At 24.7% G+C, this 22,941-nt stretch overlaps 1 protein-coding gene across 1 annotated transcript in view; it reads left to right on the forward strand.

Moving 5' to 3' along the window:
• Window positions 1-22,941, forward strand: part of LOC135950898 (uncharacterized) — a 315,472-nt gene that overhangs the window by 211,191 nt on the left and 81,340 nt on the right. Inside the window, exons 9-10 of the mRNA XM_065500422.1 lie at window positions 16,126-16,697; window positions 20,456-20,605. Coding sequence (XP_065356494.1) covers window positions 16,126-16,697; window positions 20,456-20,605 — 722 coding nt within the window. The remainder of the gene's footprint in view (window positions 1-16,125; window positions 16,698-20,455; window positions 20,606-22,941) is intronic.

Here is a 22,941-nt window from a genome sequence, read left to right on the forward strand (position 1 = left end):
ATTGAAAAAAGCTTTTTTAATGAAAAGGCCTTTTATTTAGAAGCTTTTTTAAGTGGAAAACCTTTTTAATGAAAAAAGGTTGAAAGGTTTAGTGAAAGGACTTCTTTAGTGAATAATAGCTTTTTTAGAGGAAAAAACTTTTTAATGAAAATCGATTTTTTAATGAAAGAACTTTTTAAAAAAAAAAAGCTTTTTAGTGAAAAAAAAAAATGTTTGAGTTGAAAAAAGCTTTTTTAATGAAAAAGGCCTTTTATTTACAAGAACCTTTTTTAGTGGAAAAAACTTTTTTAGATGCATTTCGTTATCATATCTTAATATAGAACGGTCCTAACTCATGTTTTTTTGTAAGCCCAGATTTTCGTTTATTTCGAAAAATGGTCCACGACTTAAAACACACAAGTTAGGGCCTTTCTAAATTAAGGTAACGATATGTAATTGTTTTAAAAAGTTATAAAAAATCTGTATTTCATACATTTGCTTTATAAAATCTTAAAAAAAAATGTATATTGGCATGTGAAAGAAACTTTATCTCCATTCTCTCGCTGACTCCTTCAATAACATCCTACAAAACCCATATTTATTTAGTTCCTTGTTTTATATAAAGCAGGAAAATGGAGTTTTTTTTTGTCTGTTTATATAAAAAAAACTGTTGCCAACTTCACTGCTGTTCAGTCAATCATACAATATCAATGTTTGTTTTTCGTTTTCTGTTTTCTTTTCTTAATAATCTTAAACATATTCCCCTGCAAACTCTTACATTTCCATTTCCATACACATAACTGATACTTACATATTAAAACCATAATGATGAGATTTGTTTGTATGGCTTTTTTTGTAACTAAAGTGCAATGACTTGGTATTTTTTTTTAATTTCCAGTATTTTTGCTTCGTATTTTTTTCAAGTTTAATAACATTATGTCGTTCAAATAAATCCAAGAAAAAGAGCAACACAAGTTATGTTTAAAACAAAATAAAAGTTTTTTTCTTGGCAGTTTTATAATATTTTATTTTGTTTTAATTTTGAGAGGTTGTGTATATTAGATTTGTCATGGTGTTGGTAACATTTTTGATTTCTCTAAGGAGTTTTGGGGGGAAAAACATAAAATTTCAATATTAATAAGTTTTATGTTAAAATTTTTTGAAGGGAAAGCTTAATTTTTTAATGGATTTTGTAAGAAAAATAATACTTGTATTTGTGTTTAAATTATTTTTTGTACCCTTCACTTAGAGTGACAAGTTTGTCATTCCATTTGGAATTTAAATTTTTTTTAAATTTAAAAATAAAAAATATTTTTTTTTTAATTTTTTTTTAAATATTATTTGATGAAGGATATATAAGATTCGACACGGCCCGATATAGCTCTTTTACTGGTTTATTCATCAAAATTATGTATACAAAGCCCTATAGTCTAGAAGTTTCATGAATAATCTAACGGAAATACTAGAATGTTCTATTTCCACAATTATCACCTAGAGCTTTTAAGGCATAATCTCAGTTAATGTTGTCATATTTATAAACAATCATAACACGCTGTTATTAACATTGTTGATAGAAAGAAGTTTCTACTAATGAAAATGTACAGACAGTTAAATTCAAATTTATAACGAATTTTCGTAATAATATTGATACTGGGGAATATAGTAGTTGATTTTTAGCTGATATCTCAGCCTTTTATAAAGCAAATCCGCTGGTTTTCAGTAGCTATATTTACATATTTGTGAAAAATGTTTGTAACTTTTAGGTGAGTTGGTTATTTGGGGACTATGATTATCTTAACTAACACACAGAAAAGAGAATATCGTTTTCGGTTCACGTGTCAGTTACTGTATTTTAAAAGATAAAGTGCATCGAAGAAATTGTTAGAAGATCCACCTTTTCTAGAATCTTTAAAAGGTTTATAGTGGCATCTATTGGCATTTTGCTAAAAAATTAAATTTTATGAAGTCATCATTCATGTCTTTTGCAAAACTTAACCATTGGGCAGATCTGGTTAGATTAATATCTATATATTAATGCCAACCGTCATGGTGGTTAATGAACTAACCACCCCATTCCATAAAAACTTTTAGCTGTATTTTTATTATTTCTTTTTTTTCATAATAAATTAACCTTAATTAAAGTAAAAATGCCATTGTTATACACATAAAACCGTGGCTGAAAGAGATAATGCCTCTTTGTTTGGGATAAAACATGCAAAATTGCTGTGTGTTCTGTCACCATTTCTATTTAATGTAGTTCTGGAGACGATAACGGCAGGGGGATAGTGTGGGTATTGCAGAGTCGCCTAAACGATCTTGATTATTTAGACTGTATTTGTTTACTGGCTCACAGCTACTCAGATGTCGCGGCGAACTTCTGGTATCCATAAACATATTAAAAACAAGTAGGAAAGTATGGTCGGTCAAGCCCGACCATATAATACCCTACACTAAGTAAAAGAGCAAAAACATTTTTCTTTTAAAATTTCAATAATTTATAATCGTGAGTGATTTTCGAAAGTGGGGTTATATGGGAGCTATGACCAATTATGGACCGATCACCATGAAATTAGGTCGTGTGATTTACATCTATATGAAAGTTAACTATGTTAAATTTTGTGTGTATACCAAAATTTTCAAGCAATTTATGCACGTTAAAGTGATTTTCGGAAGCGGGTCTATATGGGATCTATGACCAATTATGGAACGATCGTAACAAAATTTGGTGACATGAATTTTGTGTATATAAAACTTATTTGGAGCGGAACTTGTGGAGATACATTTATAAATTAAACATTTATGACCGATAAAGTCCAATTTCGAGAGAACATTTGTATGGGGGCTAGGTGAAATAATGGACTCATTTCAGCCAGTTTCAATAGGCTTGGTCCTTGGGCCAAAAAAATAATATGTACCAAATTTGATCGCAATATCTTCAAAATTGTGACCTGTACTCTGCGCACAAGGTTTACATTGACAGCCAGCCGACCAGCCAGCCATAGTTTAATCGATTCTAAGTCGATCGGTATACTTTAAGGTGGGTGTTAGACTAATATTTTTGGGAGTTACAAACATCTGCACAAACGCATTATACCCTCCCCACTATGGTGGTGTAGGGTATAACAAGTAAGAGAGCTATATTCGGCTGTGCCGAATCTTATATATCCTTCACCAAATTATACTTAAAAATATTTTTTTTTTAAATATTTTCATTCAAACAAAATTAAATTTTTCTTGTTTTTCAAATTTTTTTTTAAAAAATTTAAATTTTTTTTGAAATTTAAAAAAAAAAAATTTTGAAAAAAGAATTTATGACAAAAAAAATTCAAAAATTTGTATCCATTGTAGATCCAACTTTCTATAGCCTTATATACATCGTTGCAATGGACTTTGAAATATCTATCATTAGATATCCATATTGTCTATATTAATGACTTAGTAATTCAGATATAGGTCAAAAATCTCAGTCATTTTTAGTCCGATTTTCTCGATTTTAAATAGCAACTGAACCGGGTCTATAGCGGATATATTGATGTACGAGTTATGTCTGGAACTTACTTGGAAGCAGCGGCAAGTTGATTTCAACATACAGACGGACAGACGGAAATCGCTATATCGACTCCGCTATATATAACGATCCAGAATATATACAATTTGTGGGGTTGCAAATGAAAAATGTACAAATTACAAACGGAATGACCTTGCCGCTCATGGTGAAGCTTAAAAATAATATGCTAATCCTTTAAATTTTAGCCATTATTATTCCAAAAATATTATAATTTGTTAGAAAATAAAGCTCAATAAGCTCAAATGATTTTAAACTTAAAAAATAGCTTACAATTGGCCATTATTTCAGCAAAAATTTTAAAATTTTTAACAATAAAAAGTTCAATGACCTTTGGGTTGGATGTGGAATTCCAAAAAAAAATAAATTGTTTTCAAAGTTCATAGATTTTCATAAGAAAACTGCAATATTTTTGTTTATCAATTTTGACTACATGAAATTTGATCCCTTTTTTAAAAATAAATTCTGCATTCCATTTCAAATCTGTTCAAAATAACTCCTTAAAAATTCGTCTTAGCCTTTTATATTACTTGTTATTTTTGGCTTTATTTTATTCTTGTTGAATTACTTATTACTGCTTAACCTCTTTTAATATTTTCTTTATTTTCTGTTTTAAAAAGTCTGTTGAAAGTTGAATAAAAATTCAATTTTTTTTTATTATTTTTTGTTTAACCAAAGTTTATTTATAAGATGTTTCTCTCTCTTACTTTTGAGCCACATACTTTTGTTTTGTTTTTGGGTTTTTATGTTGGTTCGTTATTATGAAAAACTTCTTTAATTTCCGTTTTAATATTCAAAACAATAAAATTGCATTAAACTGCAATATGACTTTTTTTTTCTTTTTTTTCTGAAAATGTCTAAGAAGTTGTAAAGAAAAAAGAGAAATAAATAAAAACAAAAGCTTGTAATATAAAACAAAATGTGAAAAGAAATTTTGGAAATAAAAAAAAAAAACTTAAATTAAATTAACCTCAATTTGTAGCAAAATCTCTTAAAGTATAAATATCTTGAATTTAGTCTCCATAAATCTTAACTAAATCCACTGCATTAGAGAAATATTATAACAAATTTCTTTCATATTTCTCTTCTATTTTTCTAGAATTATTATTATTAAGTACTTAATATAAAATATGTTGCTCAATAGCATTATTTATACATATTTCCCTATAATATATATTTCATACCCCATTTGTCTCATGATTTACTACAATTTTCTTTTTCTCTTGCTCTCTGAAAAACTCCCTTGCACTCTCTCTGTCTCTTTATCCTTAACTTTATCTCCCATTTAACAAGCATTTCCATTTGAAGCCCTACACAAAAATCTTTATTACTAATGTTTTTCTAAATGTTTTTGTGTTAAAAATGAAAATGAACAAACAAAAAAAATACTTACAAATGGAATAAAATATTTCTTACCAAAAGGCTTTAGGGGCCATAAATTTTGTATGCAAAAAGCAAGCAAAAAAGAAAGACCCATAACAGACTACTCATATGTTTTTTTTAAAGCAAAAAGCAACAGAAAAAAAATATTTAAAAATATTCCAACATCTCCTAGACTGTTACAGGTCATACATCTTCAAGAAAAGGCTCATAATTTATAAAGTCTTTGAAAAGCATAAGAGCTGTAATAAACCAGCAAACATTTTACTTAGAGAAAATTCCAAAAAAAAGTTTTAAAAATTCCAACAAACCCTTTTTTTAGATTTAGATTTAATAATATTTCTGTTATATTATAATTTTTATACCCTTCACCTTCGAGAAAAGGGTATATATAAGTTTGTCATTCCGTTTGTAATTTCTACATTTTTCATTTCCGACCCTATAAACTGTTGAAATCAATTTTCTGAAGACCCCAGATATCTTCGGGATCCAAATCTTCAATAATTCTGTCAGACATGCTTTCGAGAATTTTGCTATTTAAAATCAGCTAAATCGGTCCAGCAATGGCTGAGATATGAGGAAAAAACCAAGACAGCCTCAATTTTTGACCTATATCTGGATTACTAAGACATTAATATAGACAATATGGATATCTAATGATAGATATTTCAAAGACATTTGCAACGACGTATATAAGACCATAGTAAGTTGGACCTACAATGGGTCAAAATCGGAAAAAAAAATTTTAACCCGAATTTTTTTTTTCTCACAAAAAAAAATTTTAAAAAACAAAAAAAAAATTTTTAAATTTAAAAAAAAAAATTAAAATTTAAAAAAAAAAATTTAAAATAACAATCGAAAATTTTTTTTTCCAAAAATGAAAAAAACAAAATTTTGTTTACCTAAAAATATTTAAAATTTTAAAGTATAATTTGGTGAAGGGTATATAAGATTCGGCACAGCCGAATATAGCACTCTTACTTGTTTTGTTTTAAAATGTTTGCTGGGCTTTTTGTTGAACTCTAATATTTAGCTTAAAAACTTGAAAAAAAAACAATCTTTGATATGTAGTCTACATTATTTGAATAATTTTGTTTTATATTACAAATCTCTACAAATAGTCTAGAAACTATTTTCGAAAGGACACACAATAAGGGCCATATTCATAATCAGTTTTTAAATTTATTGAATTTTGTATGGACATTTTGTTTTATAATGTTATGAATTTAACAAGTGCTGGTTCACACATGTCTAGTTTACTTGAACAAGTCTTGAGTTTATAGAAGAAAGAGAAAGAAAATATTTGGAATCTCCTCAACTCTCTCATCTACAAACTCAAGTAAACTTAACCTGTGTGGGATAGTACTAAAAGAGGGAGGAAGAAAAAGAGGAAAAATCTTGCCAATCTCCTCTCCTCTCTCATTTAAAAACTCAAGTAAACTTGACCTTTGTGAGCCAGTATTAAAAGAGATATAAAAAAAGGGGGAAATCTTTTCAATCTCCTTTCTCGTCTACAAACTCAAGTAAACTGGACGTATGTGAGCCAGTAATAATCCTCTGAGCTGTGGGGAATCTTGCGATTTTTTGTTTATAGCTCAGTCATTAGTCTTCCAATTTTCTCAATTGTAAACAGCAACCTAAGTTGGACTATGGCGGATACATTGATGTATCAATCATATTTGCAAGTTATTTAGGGGCTTCGGAAAGTTGATTTCAACAGACCGACAGTATTTTTACTCATAGGATCCACATTTCCTTTGGTGCTGGGAAAATACATTGGGGATAAATAGAGAACATCTCAAGGTTTCCAAAGCTGCATTTCGTTTTCAGATCCCAGCTTTTGGATTTTAAAACATGTGTCCCAAAATTGAAATTTTGATAAAAAAAATAGGTCAAATTACGAAGAGCGTAGAGGAGACATATTCAAAAAATAGGACATGTCTTTTAAACCAAAATGTTCTTTGTGAAGATACCTTACAGAAAAACATGAAATTGTTATATGTTGTTAAAGAAAGTTTTTTTTAATAAAAAAAAATAGTTAAGTAACCTTTTCTCACAAAAAGCGAAAAAAAATCTATTATTTTTTTAATATTTAAATAGAAAATCGTTTATTTTTGGATCCATAATAGATATTGACATAAAACCTTACGCATATTATTGGCAATTTAATTGTCTAACTAAAAAAATATAATTCAAGTCCATTCGGTCTAAAAGTACTCCCTATATTTTTAAAAAAGCAGCCCAAAGTATGGCATAATTTTAAAATTTAAATTTTTAAATGCTATAACTCGATAATTATAAAAGATAAATAGCACACGCAAGTATGTTTTTTCAAGACCTATCGAAGCGCCTTCGAAAAATATAAAGTTAATAAGAAAAAAACTAAAGGAATTAAGTGTTTTGGGCCATAAACTATTAAATTATTATAAACTAAAGCATACTTTTAGGCAGCTTTTAAAAAATTTACTTTTATATTTATTTCGAAGTCTTTAAAGATTTTTGCGATTTTGATCTTGAAGATGAAGTTTTTTTGATTTTATTTGTGGGCAAGTTGTGTTCTTTATGACAAGGGCTACAACATTGCCTCAGAGAGTAAATCAAAATTCCAAACTGTTTGCCAAATATGAGTCTGAGAAAATTATCACTTTTTTGCAAAAATGACAACGAAGCCCAAAATTTTTGGGGGCCCATAAAAAAAGTGCATGACTTTGTGGCAAAACTGGGAGACACGGGTCTTTTTTTTTTGGTCTTTTGTCACGTAGTGGTGTCCTTATATGGTTACAATTCCATGACTCAAAAAATTACACACAGTGTTATCTATCATATGCTTTTTAAATTTTATGATTATCTCATTTGATTCAAAAGCTATGATTTTTGCAACGAAAGTTCTCAAATGGCGTCAATGTCCACAACAAACAGTAACTTTTTTGGGATGCATTGGACGCACTTGGATCTAATGAGGATTGGTATCGTCCCAAATAAAATTTCTTCATTTGTACTTATTGTTGAACGCTATATCCGCCCTTGGTGATTTGGCAAAACAAACTGAATAAACGACAGCCATTTCAACAATATGGCCGCTATCAACTGTAAAAGTCCCTATTGGAAGATCTTTTATATTAAAATTCGAAACAAATATGAGGATGGCCAAATTGGAATAATTCTTGTATAGAGTCTAAATTTAGAAGCATATTTTAGTTTTTTGAGAAACAGCTGAACTATTACATGTTCCAGATATGTTGATAGCAGATTCAAGTTTTTAGTGCTAAAATATGAAAAAATCATGTTCAAAGATAAATCAAAATGTTTGTATTATTAACTAAATAACAATGAGTACCTATTTAAAATTTTAGTGATGGAATAGGGAAGTGCGAGTAAACTTATGGCTTGGCTCAGGACATTATATCCCAAAATGTTCAGATTTTCAATACAAAAATTTACAATAACTAACAAAACCAATAATTAAATATTATTCATACGCAGCGTAATATAAATTTTGAATTTCGTGAAATTCCATTGAAACAATGCAAAATTGATTAAAAAATTTTAATAAGAAGCACATTTAAACTATATTCTTTTAAAATGAAAATATTTCCGTTAGAAAATTAAACATTTCTGTAAAGTTTTACAAATTTTAAAATATATAGAAAATTTCAAACTTTTATTGTTTAAAATTTCCTTAGTTTTTGGGAAATTTTAAAAATCTTTTTTCAATTAATCTTAAAGCCTCTAGTCTAAGCTTTCTAAAACTGCATGAATTTTATTAAATATGAAAAATTTTCTTAAGAAAATTTTATAAAATCTAAGTAAACCAATAATTAAATATTAATCATACGCACCGTTAAATAAAATTTTAATTTTCATGAAGTTCCATCGAAACAAAACAGAATTGCTATTAGAAAATTGTAATTAGAAGCACATTTAAACAATATTCTTTTAAAATACAGATATTTTCTTAAAATTTTTATAAATTTTAAAAAATTTAGAAAATTTTAAACTTATATTGTTTTAAATTTTCTTAATTTTAAGGAAATTTTAAAAGTCTTTTTTCAATTAATCTTAAAGCCACAAGTCTAAGCTTTATAAAAATTCATGAATTTTGTTATATACAAAGAATTTATTTAAGAAATTTTTATAAAAATTAAGAAAATTAATAATTAAATATTACTCATACGCAGCGTAATAAAAGCAAATTTAATTTTCATGAAATTCTATGAAACAAAGCTAAAATTTTTTAAAATAGTTTCATATAGTTTTAATCAGGAATGCGTTTCCCAAATGGCTTTATTAAAGCTAAATATATTATACAAATAAAACTATGGAGTGATTGAGAATTACAGACATTCTAGTTTTATTTATAGATATATCAAAACTTAAACAAAACACCAATAATTAACAGTGATTTTATCTATTCTTACATTTCCTACTACCATCTAAATTAAGATAATTTTATAAAAACTAAATAAATATCAATCATGCGCACCGTAATATACATTTTAAATGTTCATAAAATATCTTTGTAACCAGACCAATTCTTTAAACATTTTAATAGAATGAAATTTAAACAATTTTCTTTTAAAATAATTATGTTGTCTAAGTAAAATTAAAACTTTTACAAATTTAATTTGATTGAAAAATATTTTTTTTTTTGATTTTAAATTTTCTAAATTTTGAATAAGTTTTACGACTCCTTTTTACATTAACCTTAAAGCCCGGAGTCTAAGCTTTCAAAAAATGCATAAACTTTATTAAATAAAGGAAATTTTATTAATAAAATTTTATAAAAACTTAGCAAATCAATAAATAAATATTAATCATACGCACCGAATAAAATTTTTTTAATTTCATTAAATTTCCTTTAAAACAAAACAGAATTGCTTAAAAATTGTAATAAGAATAACATCTAAACAATATTCTTTTAGAATAAAGATATTTACGTAAGAAAATTAAAGTTTTCTGAAAAGTTTTACAAATATTAAAATATTTGGAAAATTTCAAACTTATATTGTTTTAAATTTTCTTAATTTTAAGGAAATTTTAAAAATATTTTTTCAATTAATCTTAAAGCCCAAAGTCTAAGCTTTCTAAAAATGCATAAACTTTATAAAATATAGGAAATTTTATTAATAAAATTTTATAAAAACTTAGCAAATCAATAAATAAATAATAATCATACGCACCGAATAAAATTTTTTTAATTTCATGAAATTTCCTTTAAAACGAAACAGAATTGCTTAAAAAATTTTGATAAGAATCACATCTAAATAATATTCTTTTTAATGAAAGATATTTATGTAAGAAAATTAAACTTTTCTGAAAAGTTTTGCAAATATTAAAAAATTTGATAAATTTCAAACTTATATTGTTTTAAATTTTTTTAAGTTTAAGGAAATTTTAAAAATATTTTTTCAATTAATCTTAAAGCCCAAAGTCTAAGCTTTCTAAAAATACATAAACTTTATTAAATATAGGAAATTTTATTAATAAAATTTTATAAAAACTTAGCAAATCAATAAATAAATATTAATCATACGCACCGAATAAATTTTTTTTAATTTCATGAAATTTCCTTTAAAACAAAACAGAATTGCTTAAAAAATTGTAATAAAAAGCACATCACATGAAAAGTTTTAAAAATATTAAAAAATTTGATAAATTTCAATCTTATATTGTTTTAAATTTTCTTAATTTTAAGGAAATTTTAAAAATATTTTTTCAATTAATCTTAAAGCCCAAAGTCTAAGCTTTCTAAAAATACATAAACTTTATTAAATATAGGAAATTTTATTAATAAAATTGTATAAAAACTTAGCAAATCAATAAATAAATAAATATTAATCATACGCACCGAATAAATTTTTTTTAATTTCATGAAATTTCCTTTAAAACAAAACTGAATTGCTTAAAAATTGTAATAAGATGCACATCTAAATAATATTCTTTTTAATTAAAGATATTTACGTAAGAAAATTCAACTTTTCTGAAAAGTTTTAAAAATATTAAAAAATTTGATAAATTTCAAACTTATATTGTTTTAAATTTTTTTAATTTTAAGGAAATTTTAATAACATTTTTGTAATTAATCTTAAAGCCCCAAGTCTAGGCTTTCTAAAAATGCATAAACTTTATAAAATATAGGAAATTTTATTAATAAAATTTTATAAAAACTTAGCAAATCAATAAATAAATATTAATCATACGCACCGAATAAAATATTTTTAATTTCATGAAATTTCCTTTAAAACAAAACAGAATTGCTTAAAAAAGCACATCTAAACAATATTCTTTTAAAATAAAGATATTTACGTAAGAAAATTAAACTTTTCTGAAAAGTTTTAAAAATTTGATAAATTTCAAACTTATATTTTTTTAAATTTTCTTAATTTTAAGGAAATTTTAAAAATTTTGTTGTAATTAATTTTAAAGCCCCAAGTCTAGGCTTTCTAAAAATGCATAAACTTTATTAAATATAAGAAGTTTTTTTAATAAAATTTTAAAAAAAAACTTGGCAAATCAATAAATAAATATTAGTCATACGCACCGAATAAAAATTTTTTTAATTTTATGAAATTTCATAGAAACAATGCAAATTATTTAAATGTTTCAATTAAAAAATCATTTAAATAATATTATTAGTTTGAAATTAAGATATTTTCGAAATAAAATTTATTTACATTTATAATTAGTTTTTAAGTTTATTTGCAATCTACATAAAAATTCGAAATAAATTTAATTTAAATCAAAATACTTTATGGCGGCTTAAAAAAGTTTTTTAGGGGATTTGTTTTCATATATTTTTTTTCTGGGGGGACAAAAAGTCAATCAATTTTAGCTATTTAAAAAACACAGACATTTGCTATAACAACAATTGCTAACAAAAGCCATGTAAATGCCAAACCACTCAATCCAATAAGTTTTAAGCCACTTTCCACGTAAATAACATGATGATGAACTAGAAAAAAGTGCAAAAAAATATAAAATAAATACTAAAACAAGTAAAACAATAAAAAACCCTCCCCCCCAAAATCGTATAACTAACAAGGATATAATTTATGGCATGCTGTTGGTGTGTTAAGGTATTGGCAGCAGTGTATTTTTACGAAATTCGATTTTCCGAAAAAAAAATGTTTACTTTTGAACACTAGTGTCAATAGACACATGTTAAAATCACTGCCACCAACACTCCATGAAAAAACCTAAAAAAATACCTTCATCAAACTACTGCTGATGGTTGTCGTTTACAAGGCTGTAAATATCCACAACTAAAACAACTGCTATCCAATTGTTTTGGATGTTGTTAAAATGTTCTCTATTATTTACTTTTGCAAACACAAACATACACACATTAGCCCCTCTTTCTCACTCTCTTTTCTTGCTCTTACACTTTGTTAAGTTTAGATTTGTTTACATGTTTTTTCTGTAGATCCTTCACTTAAATGTCCTGATGTGTGTAGTAGCAGCAATTTAGTGGGCGTTTATATTGTTAAAAAACTATACATTTAGAAATCTCTAACAAAAAGCCGGGCCATAAATTATTTTGTATTTTTTTTTTAGTAAAATGTGTCTGGAATTAGTTGAAGCTTATAATGTAGTAGTTAAAAGCATTCATAGGAAATATTTCATTATATTTTTGTTTTCAATTATTAGGAAAATATGAATTATTGGTTTATTTTTACCGGACAAAAATAATAAGTTCAAATGATTTACTTTCATAAGTAAACAACAACAATAAACAATATATTTTGGAAATAATGATTTATTTGATTAAGTCACATTATAAACACACTTTGCTAACCACAAGAAATAAAAGAAATAGAATTTCAAATGGAAAAAAGGGAAAGTTTGATCTTAAAACTATGTCAAAACTATGTGTTTTTACAATGACCTTAAGCAGGTTTTTAGCACTGAATGAATTTAAACTAAAATTTAAAACCAAAACAAAGATCTTTTCTTTATAAAAATAAAAATTTCTAAAAGGATTTCCAAATTTCCAAAAATTTGAGAAATAAAAAAATTAATTGCTGTTAAATTTTTCCAATTTCAAAGACGTTTTAGAAAGTGTCTTTTGATTATTATTAAAGCCTGAAGTCTTAGCTTTTCAAAAATGTATGAATTTTATTAAATATCAGAATTTTTTTAAGAAAATGTTATAAAAACTAACAAAAACAATAAATAAATATTAATCATACGCACCGTAATACAAATTTTTAATTTTAATGAAATTTCATTTAAACAAACTAAATTGTTTAAAGAATTGTAATAAAAAGCACATTTAATTAATATTCTTTTAAAATAAATATATTTTCCTAATAAAATGTTAACTTTTTGAAAAGTTTTACAAATTTTAAATTTTTAAAAAAAAATTTAAACTTAAATGTTTTTAAATTTTCTTAATTTTAATGAAATTTTAAAACTTTTTTTCAATTAATCTTAAAGCCAGAAGTCTAAGCTTTCTAAAAATTCCTGAATTTTATTAAATATAAGAAATTTCTTTAAGAAATTTTTATAAAAACAAAGTAAACCAATAATTAAATATTGAAAAATTTCATACTTAAATTTTATTAAATTGAAGGAAATTTTAAAACAACTCTTTTTATAATTAGTCCTAAAGCCATTAGTCTTAGCTTTCTGAAAATGTATTAATTTTATTAAATTTTAAAAAAATTCTAAAGAAAATGTTATAAAACCTATGTAGATCAATAAATAAATATTAATCATACGCAACTGATATACATTTTAAATGTTCATGAAACTTCATTGAACCCAGACAAAATTATTTAAACATTGTAATAGACAAAAATTTAAACGACTTTAACTTAAGAAAATTAAAAATTTATGAGAAGTTTCACAAAAAAATTTAGTTGACTCAAAATTTTCTAAATTTTGTGGATGTTTTAGAATTCTTTTATCAAGTGCTATTAAAGCCTGAAGTCTTAGCTTTTAGAATATGTATGAATTTTATTAATTATACGAAATTTGTTTAAGAAAATTTTATTAAAACTATAAAAATCAATATATAAATATTACTCATACGCACCATAATACAATATTTATTTATCATGAAATTTCATTGTAGTAGTGTAAAATTCTTTTAAAACTTAAATAATAAGCACATTTAAACAATATTCATTTAAAATAATGATGTTTTATAAGTAAAATTAAAATTTTTCCTGAAATTTCATTAACACAGGACAAATTTGTTTAGCTATATTAATAAAAAGCTTATTTGAATACGATTTTTTTTTAAACAAAGACATCTGCTTAATAAAGTTAAAAATTTAAAATTTTACAAATTTGAAAATTAAAAATTTTTATTTATTCAAAATTTTCTCAATTGCAAGAAAATTTTTGAAAGTCTGTTTTAATATTTACAAAAGCCTGAAGTCTTAGCTTTTCATTAATGTATGAATTTTAATATAGATATGAAAATCGTTTAACAAAATTTTATAAAAACTAAATTGACCAATAAATAAATATTAATCATACGCACCGTAATACAACATTTAATTATCATCAGCATTTCATTGAAGCAGGTTACAAATATATTAAAATATAAATATTAAGCACAGTTAAACAATAATCATTTAAAATAAAGATGTTTACTGAGAAAAACTAAAATTTTTTCATAAACTTTCATTCACACAGTACAAATTTCATTAGCTTTATTAATAAAAAGCTTATTTGAATACGATTATTTAAAACAAAGACATCTGCGTAATAAAATTATAAATTTTTGAGAATCTTACAAATTTGAAAATTAAAAAAATTTTATTTATTAAAAATTTTCTCAATTGTAAGGAAATTTTTGAAAGTCTGTTTTAATATTTACAAAAGCCTGAAGTCTTAGCTTTTCATTAATGTATGAATTTTAATGCAGATATGAAAATCGTTTAACAAAATTTTATAAAAACTAAATTGATCAATAAATAAATATTAATCATACGCACCGTAATACAAAATTTAATTATCATCAGCATTTCATTGAAACAGGTTAAAAATATTTTAAAACGTAAATAATAAGCTTATTTAAACAATATTCATTTAAAATAAAGATGTTTACTGAGAAAAACTAAAATTTTTTCATGAACTTTCATTAACACATTACAAATTTTATTAGCTTTATTAATAAAAAGCTTATTTGAATACGATTATTTAAAACAAAGACATCAGCTTAATAAAACTATACATTTTTGAAAAGTTTTACAAATTTTAAAATTAAAATTTTTTTTTTATTAAAAATTTTCTAAATATAAAAGAAATTTTTCTAAAGTCTTTTTAATTATTATTAAAGCCTGAAGTTTTAGCTTTTCAAAAATGTATTTATTTTATTACTTATAGGAAATTTGTTTAAGAAAATTTTATAAAAACTAATTTAACCAATAAATAAATATTAATCATACGTACCGTAACACAAAATTTAATTTTCATGAAATTTCATTGAAACAAGCTAAATTCTTTTAAAAATTACATAATGAGCACATGTAAACAATATTCATCTAAAATAAAGATGATTTCTTAGAAAAATTTTAAATTTTATTCAAAGTTTTATAGATTTTACTCTTCATAAACAAATTTTAAAAATTTCAACATTTATATATATTTGTTTAATTAAAAGAAATGTATTTGAAATGCTTTAATAAACTGTTCTACTATTTTGTTACACATTTCATATTTCAAACTTAAGATTCTTAGAATTTCAATATAAAAATTTTTCACTTGTATTTCAAAATGAAGGCTTTTAATTGACTTCAACTGCTGCCAGTAAAATTTAAAATCAGCATTTTTAAAAATAAAAGCTAGACTAAGAAACTAAATTAAATACTTTTTGTTTTATTTGGAAAACTAAAGAAGAACACACATCAAAAACATTTTTACACTTGCAACATTTAGCAAACTTAAAAGACTTAAAAAACCAACAGACGACTACAGACATTGTTTTAGAATTGATAGATAGAGCAAGCAAATAGATAGACAGACAGACAGATTTTAAAAAACACAGTTAATTGGTTGTAAGTAAACATTAAATTGAAATTAAAAAAAAAACAAGAAACTAAAGAGAAAATTTTAAGCAACACAAGTTTAAACTAATTAAATAAAGCGGAAAATGAAAAATAAATGCAAAAGAGAGAGAGGGGAGGGTAGGAATTAATTTTGTATTCTTTTAAATAATGAAAAAAACTGTATAATTATTATTTTTACAGCAAATTAAAAAGTTGCAACTTTTAACGCAATCAGCAGCATTGAACCGTGAAACTATAGCAGCATCACAATTAGCCACATCAACATCAACAGGAAGTATAACACAAGCTCAGGCATCATCCTCCTCTTCCTCCTCGTCATCAGCTGGCAGCTCCTCAGGAACTCTACAGCACTCAACATCATCCTCGTCTTCAGCATCAGCTTCACATATAACCACATTAACCCAGTCTAGCATAGACGACAGACCTGCACCAGCCACACACATGAACCTGAATGGCGGTGCAACATCTGGTTCTTCAGCAAACACTGCCTCCTCATCCTCCTCTGCAGCTACTAGCGGAAATAACCAACAACATCAACAGCAAACTTTGTTGAAAACAACTGACATTTTACTTACTACCCCTAATAGAGCAGGCATGGTAGGTGCGGATAGCTCCTCTTCTGGCTCTTCTCATGATGGCAGCCATAGTGTGTTAACCGTAGACGAAGATTCATTGTCCTTGGATCGTCTTAATTCATTGCGCATCTATATGACGTCCATAAAAACTTTACCCTTCAATTTACGCATCTACGGGTAAGTAACAACAATTTTCTGTTTTTTTTATATGTTTTCTTTCAGTTAGTTTTGAGGTAATTTTTCAATGATTTCATTTAATATAAAGAAAACAAAAAAGTTTGCGAAAATGTGAAAACAAAATGTTTTTATTTCGCAAACAGATTTTCAACTTTTCAGTACTTTTTTTCTGGGTGGGAGAATGAGTTTATTTTTGTGGTCATTTTTTAATTACACAGGTTTTTGGGTGTAACTCAAGCACAGCATAGTAAAAATGTCAACAGTTACGAAATATAATGTTAAAAATTTTTGTCACAAAAAGTAAATAAATTATTCAAGGATTATTTGTGGGAAATAATTGTTAAATATAATGAAAAATCTTAAAGTTTTAGTTTTTCAAGGAAAATATAAAAAAAATTATATTTTTTTTTGCATTTTTTTTAAATTTAGCAACATAAATAGAAACTTATTTTTTAATTGATATTAAAGCCTTAAGTGTTAGCTTTTCAAAACTGATTAGATTTCATTAAAATTATAAAATTCACTTAAGAAACTTTAATGAAATTTAAAAAAAGTCATTAATTAATATTAATCATACGCACCGTAGTACAATTTTTTAATTATCATAAAATTTCACTGAAACAAGGCAAGATTTGTACAAAACTCTAACTAATAATAGCTAACAAGCTTCCCTAAGCAGAATATGATTAAAATAAAGATATTTTATTAAAAAAAAATCAAAATTTCTGAGAAGTTTTTAAAATTAGTGTTTGACAAATTTTTAATTTTTTATTAATTTATTTTTTTCTTTAATTTTGAGGTATATTTGTTAATACTTTTTCAATAAATAGTAAAGCCTCAAGTGTTAGCTTTTCAAATCTAATTAAATTTCATTAAAATTATAAAATTCACTTAAGAAACATTAATGAAATTTAAAAAAAAGTCATTAATTAATATTAATCATACGCATCGTATTCAAATTTTTAATTACCATAAAATTTCAATGAAACAAGGCAAGATTTTTACAAAATTTTAGCAATAAGCTTCTCTAAATTATATTACTTTTAATTAAAGATATTTTCTTAATAATAATTATAAATTTCTGAGAAGTTTTACAAAGTTTGTAGTGTTTGAAATAAATTTTATTTTTTCTTCATTTAAATTTTTAAATTTTAAGGAATTTTTGTTAATACTTTTTCAATAAATATTAAAGCCTATAGCTTTTCAAAAATGTGTGATTTATATTATATATTCGAAATTTGTTTAAGGGAATTTTATAAAATCTTAATAAATCCATAAATAAATATTAATCATACGCACTGCTGTACAAAATTTTCAATTATCATAAAATTTCACTGAAACAAAGCAAGATTCTTACAAAATTTTAGCAATAAGCTTCTCTAAATAATATTATTTTTAATTAAAGATATTTTCTTAACAAAAATTATAAATTTCTGAGATGTTTTACAAATTGTATAGAGTTTGAAATATTTTTAATTTTTTCTTCATTTAAATTTTTTAAATTTTAAGGTATTTTTGTTAATACTTTTTCAATAAATATTAAAGCCTAAAGTCTTAGCTTTTCAACAATGTGTGATTTATATTATATATTCAAAATTTGTTTAAGGAAATTTTACAAAATCTTGAAAAATCAATAGATAAATATTAATCATACGCACCGTAACATACATTTTCAATTTTTAAATTCCATTGAAACAAGGCAAAATTCTTAAAAAATTTTAACAATAGACTTCTCTAAACCATATTATTATAAAATAAAGATAGTTTCTTAACAAAAATTAAAAATTTCTGAGATGTTTCACAAAGTTTATAGTGTTTGAAAAATTTTCAATTTTTTCTTCATTTAAATTTTTAATATATTTAATATTTTTGTTAACACTTTTTCAATAAATATTAAAGTCTGAAGTCTTAGCTTTTCAATAATGTGTGAGTTATATGAAATATACGAAATTTGTTAAAGGAAATTTTATAAAAACTAAGTAAACCAATAAATTAATATTAATCATACGCAACATAAAAATTTTTAATTTTCATGAAATTTCATTGAAACCAGCCAAAATATTTCAAAATTTGTCATTAAAAGCATATAAACATAATTTTATTTGAAAACAAAGATATTTTCTTTAAAAAAAAATAAAAATTTCCGAAAAAAATTAATTTAAAATTTTAAAAAAATTAACAAAAAAATTTAGTATACTTCATAATTTGTTTAAATTTTAAAGCAATTTTATCATTTAATGTTTGATAAATTTTAAGACCGAACTAAAAAATATATGAAAGCATGAATTCTTGGTTTTTCAAAAATGTATGAATTTGATTAATAGATTATTAAAAATCTTACTATTTTTAATTAACTTGCAATATTTGCAATACATGTATAAAATATTTTTTTTAAATTTCTACGAAAATTTATAAATAAATTTTAGAAAATTTCTAATGATTTAAAATTTTTTCCAGTTTTAAGATATATTAACAAATATTGTTTATTCTATATTAAAGCCTGAAGTCTTAGCTGCTTAAAAATGTATAAATTTTATTAAAACTCTGAAATTTATTTAACTATTTTTGATAAAATCTAAATAAAGCCAATAATTAATATTGATCATACGCACCCATAACAAAAATTTCGAAAAATTAAAAAATTTCATAGAAATAAGGCAAAACTATTTAAGAAATATATATTTTAAGCAAACTACAATAGCATTCTTTCTAAATAAATAAATTTCTCAATAAAATTCTTTTCATTTATAAGAAATTTTATAAAATTTTCATATTTTAATTTTGAATTTTTTTCCTTTAATTTAGTTTAACTTTAAACAAAGTACTTTGGTATTTCATACTTATTATTTTCTTTATCATTTAACCCAACTAATTAATTTCCAATTTTTTTTAGTTTTATAATTTTGTTAAAGCAGTTTTTTGTCTTAGCATGATGCAGCAATTAAGTTTTCTACAAATTATCATAAAAAAGAAAGCACTTTTGTTGGAAAGAAAAAACAGGAAGCAGAAACTAGGAAACTAAAAGATAAAACCAAGTAGCCAGCTACTTTAAAGAAATTATTCTTTACAGCTGCTTAATATTGCTGGTCATTTAAAAGCATTTTATTTCAGGAAGAACCTTTATTATATATAAAGTTAAAAAAACATATTTTAAAACAATAAAGTAGCCCAGGGAAAAAACTAAAGAAACTCTACTTTTAACGCTAAAAGTGTAAAAAATTCAAAAGAATATTGCAGTAAACTGGTTTTTTTGTAACTCAATTTACTTTTTAAGAAAGTTTTTTATTAATAAAACTTAAAATTGTTTACCTGCTAGTCAGCAGTTCAATGTTGCGGTATAAAGAAATACAGGAAAAGAAACTCAAAAGGAAAAGATGGCCACTAAAAAAGATATTAAAAAAATGATAAGAAAAACTATTGTTTTTATAACAAAAATACAATTGAAAACTGTAAGAAAAGAACGCTATGTTATCTTGAGTACTGCTAACTAAAAAAAAGCTGTTGGTAATTGAAACCCGTTAAGCAACTTGATATAGTAAATCGATAGCTGTAGCAGAAAATAGGAGATAAAAAAGTAATAATAACTTCAAATAAATAGTTTTCCACAAAAGAAAGTTAAGAAATATTTTTATGAATTTTTAAGACACTTAACTTTTGATGAAAAGTATAGAAAATCCTATATATTCTGTATTAGAATCTGATCTCCTGACCTTAAAAATATTAACATGTTTCTGCCTTTTTTTATATTTTCTTTGCAGTGATGATCTCTTTTCAGACCAATTATACATGGACATTGGTCTCTCCAATCGTTTGCTGAATATTATGGCCAACAACACCATCTTTGCCTCGGTGATTTCCTACAAAAATTTAAAAAGTTTTTTACCCAAAACCTACTACACCAGAGGAAGGTAAGTTTTTTTAAGAAATTGAATGAACATGTTTGATATTCATAGAAAACTAATGATATGCTTATTAAAACAATGTTTGTTTTTAAATAAAGACATTCTCGTAATGAAATTAAACATTATTGAGAATTTTTAAAAATTTGAAATTTTTTGAAAAATTAAAAAATTTAATTGATTTCAAATTTTCTCAATTTCAAGAAAATTTGATTAATTCTTTTTTAATACAGATTACATAACAAAGTCTCAGCTTTTCAAAAATATATAAATTTTATTAAATTAATGAAATCTTCTCTAGAAAATTTAATAAAATCTAAGTAAATCCATAAATAAATATTAATCATACGCACCGAAAAATAAATTTTTAATTATCAGAAAATTTCATTGAAACAAAGGGAAATTCTTTAAAAATTTTAGTAGTAAGCTTGTGTTAACAATGTTATTGTAAAACAACAAAGTTTCCTAGGAAAAATTTCAGTTTTCTAAAGAGTTTCCCACTGTTTTGCCTCAATCGTAGGTTTTATAAAGTTCAATGTTAGCTTCAATCAAAGGTATTTATAAAGTTCAATTATAGCTTATACCGGAGATCTTTATGTAATTAAATTTTAAGTTGAATCGAAGGTCTTTATGTAGCTCAATGTCATTCAGTCATAGGGTTGTTTGTAGTTCAGATATAGTTTCAATCATAGGACTTTCTGTAGTTAAATTTTAGGGTAGGTCCTACAATATAAGGTATTTAGTGAGTTCAACCCTAGGTCATTATGTAGGTGAATTTTAGCATTAATCTCAGGTCTTTATATAGTGAAATTTTAGCTTCAATCGTAGGTCTTTATATAGTGAAATTTTAGCTTCAATCGTAGGTCTTTATAGAGTGAAATTTTAGCTTCAATCGCAGGTCTTTACAGAGTGAAATTTTAGCTTCAATCGCAGGTCTCTACAGAGTGAAATTTTAGCTTCAATCGCAGGTCTTTATAGAGTGAAATTTTAGCTTTAATCGTAGGTCTTTATATAGTGAAATTTTAGCTTCAATCGCAGGTCTTTACAAAGTGAAATTTTAGCTTCAATCGCAGGTCTTTACAGAGTGAAATTTTAGCTTCAATCGCAGGTCTTTACAGAGTGAAATTTTAGCTTCAATCGCAGGTCTCTACAGAGTGAAATTTTAGCTTCAATCGCAGGTCTTTATAGAGTGAAATTTTAGCTTTAATCGTAGGTCTTTATATAGTGAAATTTTAGCTTCAATCGCAGGTCTTTACAAAGTGAAATTTTAGCTTCAATCGTAGGTCTTTATAGAGTGAAATTTTAGCTTCAATCGCAGGTCTTTACAGAGTGAAATTTTAGCTTCAATCGCAGGTCTCTACAGAGTGAAATTTTAGCTTCAATCGCAGGTCTTTATAGAGTGAAATTTTAGCTTTAATCGTAGGTCTTTATATAGTGAAATTTTAGCTTCAATCGTAGGTCTTTATAGAGTGAAAGTTTAGATTCAATCGCAGGTCTTTACAGAGTGAAATTTTAGCTTCAATCGTAGGTCTTTATAGAGTGAAATTTTAGCTTCAATCGTAGGTCTTTATATAGTGAAATTTTAGCTTCAATCATAGGTCTTTATAGAGTGAAATTTTAGCTTCAATCACAGGTCTCTACAGAGTGAAATTTTAGTTTTAGTAGTAGGTTTTTATAGAGTGCAATGTTAGCTTCAATCGTAGGTATTTATAGAATGGAATTTCAGCTTCAATGGTAGGGGTTTATAGAGTGAAATTTTAGTTTCAATCGTAGGTCCTTATAGAGTGAAATTTTAGATTCAATCGTAGCTATATATATAGTGAAATTTTAGCTTCAATAGCAGGTCTTTACAGAGTGAAATTTTAGTTCCAATCGTAGGTCTTTATAGAGTGAAATTTTAGCTTCAATTAAAGGTCTTTATATAGAGTGAAATTTTAGCTTCAATCGCAGGTCTTCATATAGTGAAATTTTAGCCTCAATCGTAGATATTTACAGAATGAAATGTCAGCTTCAATCGTACGTCTTTATAGAGTGAAATTTTAGTTTCAATCGTAGGTCTTTATAGAGTCAAATTTTAGCTTCAATCGCAGGTCTTTATAGAGTGAAATTTTAGCTTCAATTAAAGGTCTTTATAGACAGAAATTTTATCTTCAAGCGTAGGTCTTTATAGAGTGAAATTTTAGCTTCAATTAAAGGTCTTTATAGAGTGAAATATTAGCTTCAATTAAAGGTCTTTATAGATAGAAATTTTATCTTCAATCGTAGGTCTTTATAGAGTGAAATTTTAGCTTCAATCGCAGGTCTTTATAGAGTGAAATTTTAGCTTTAATTAAAGGTCTTTATAG

The sequence above is a fragment of the Calliphora vicina genome, chromosome 2 (assembly GCF_958450345.1).
Source record: "Calliphora vicina chromosome 2, idCalVici1.1, whole genome shotgun sequence".
NCBI lineage: Eukaryota > Metazoa > Arthropoda > Insecta > Diptera > Calliphoridae > Calliphora > Calliphora vicina.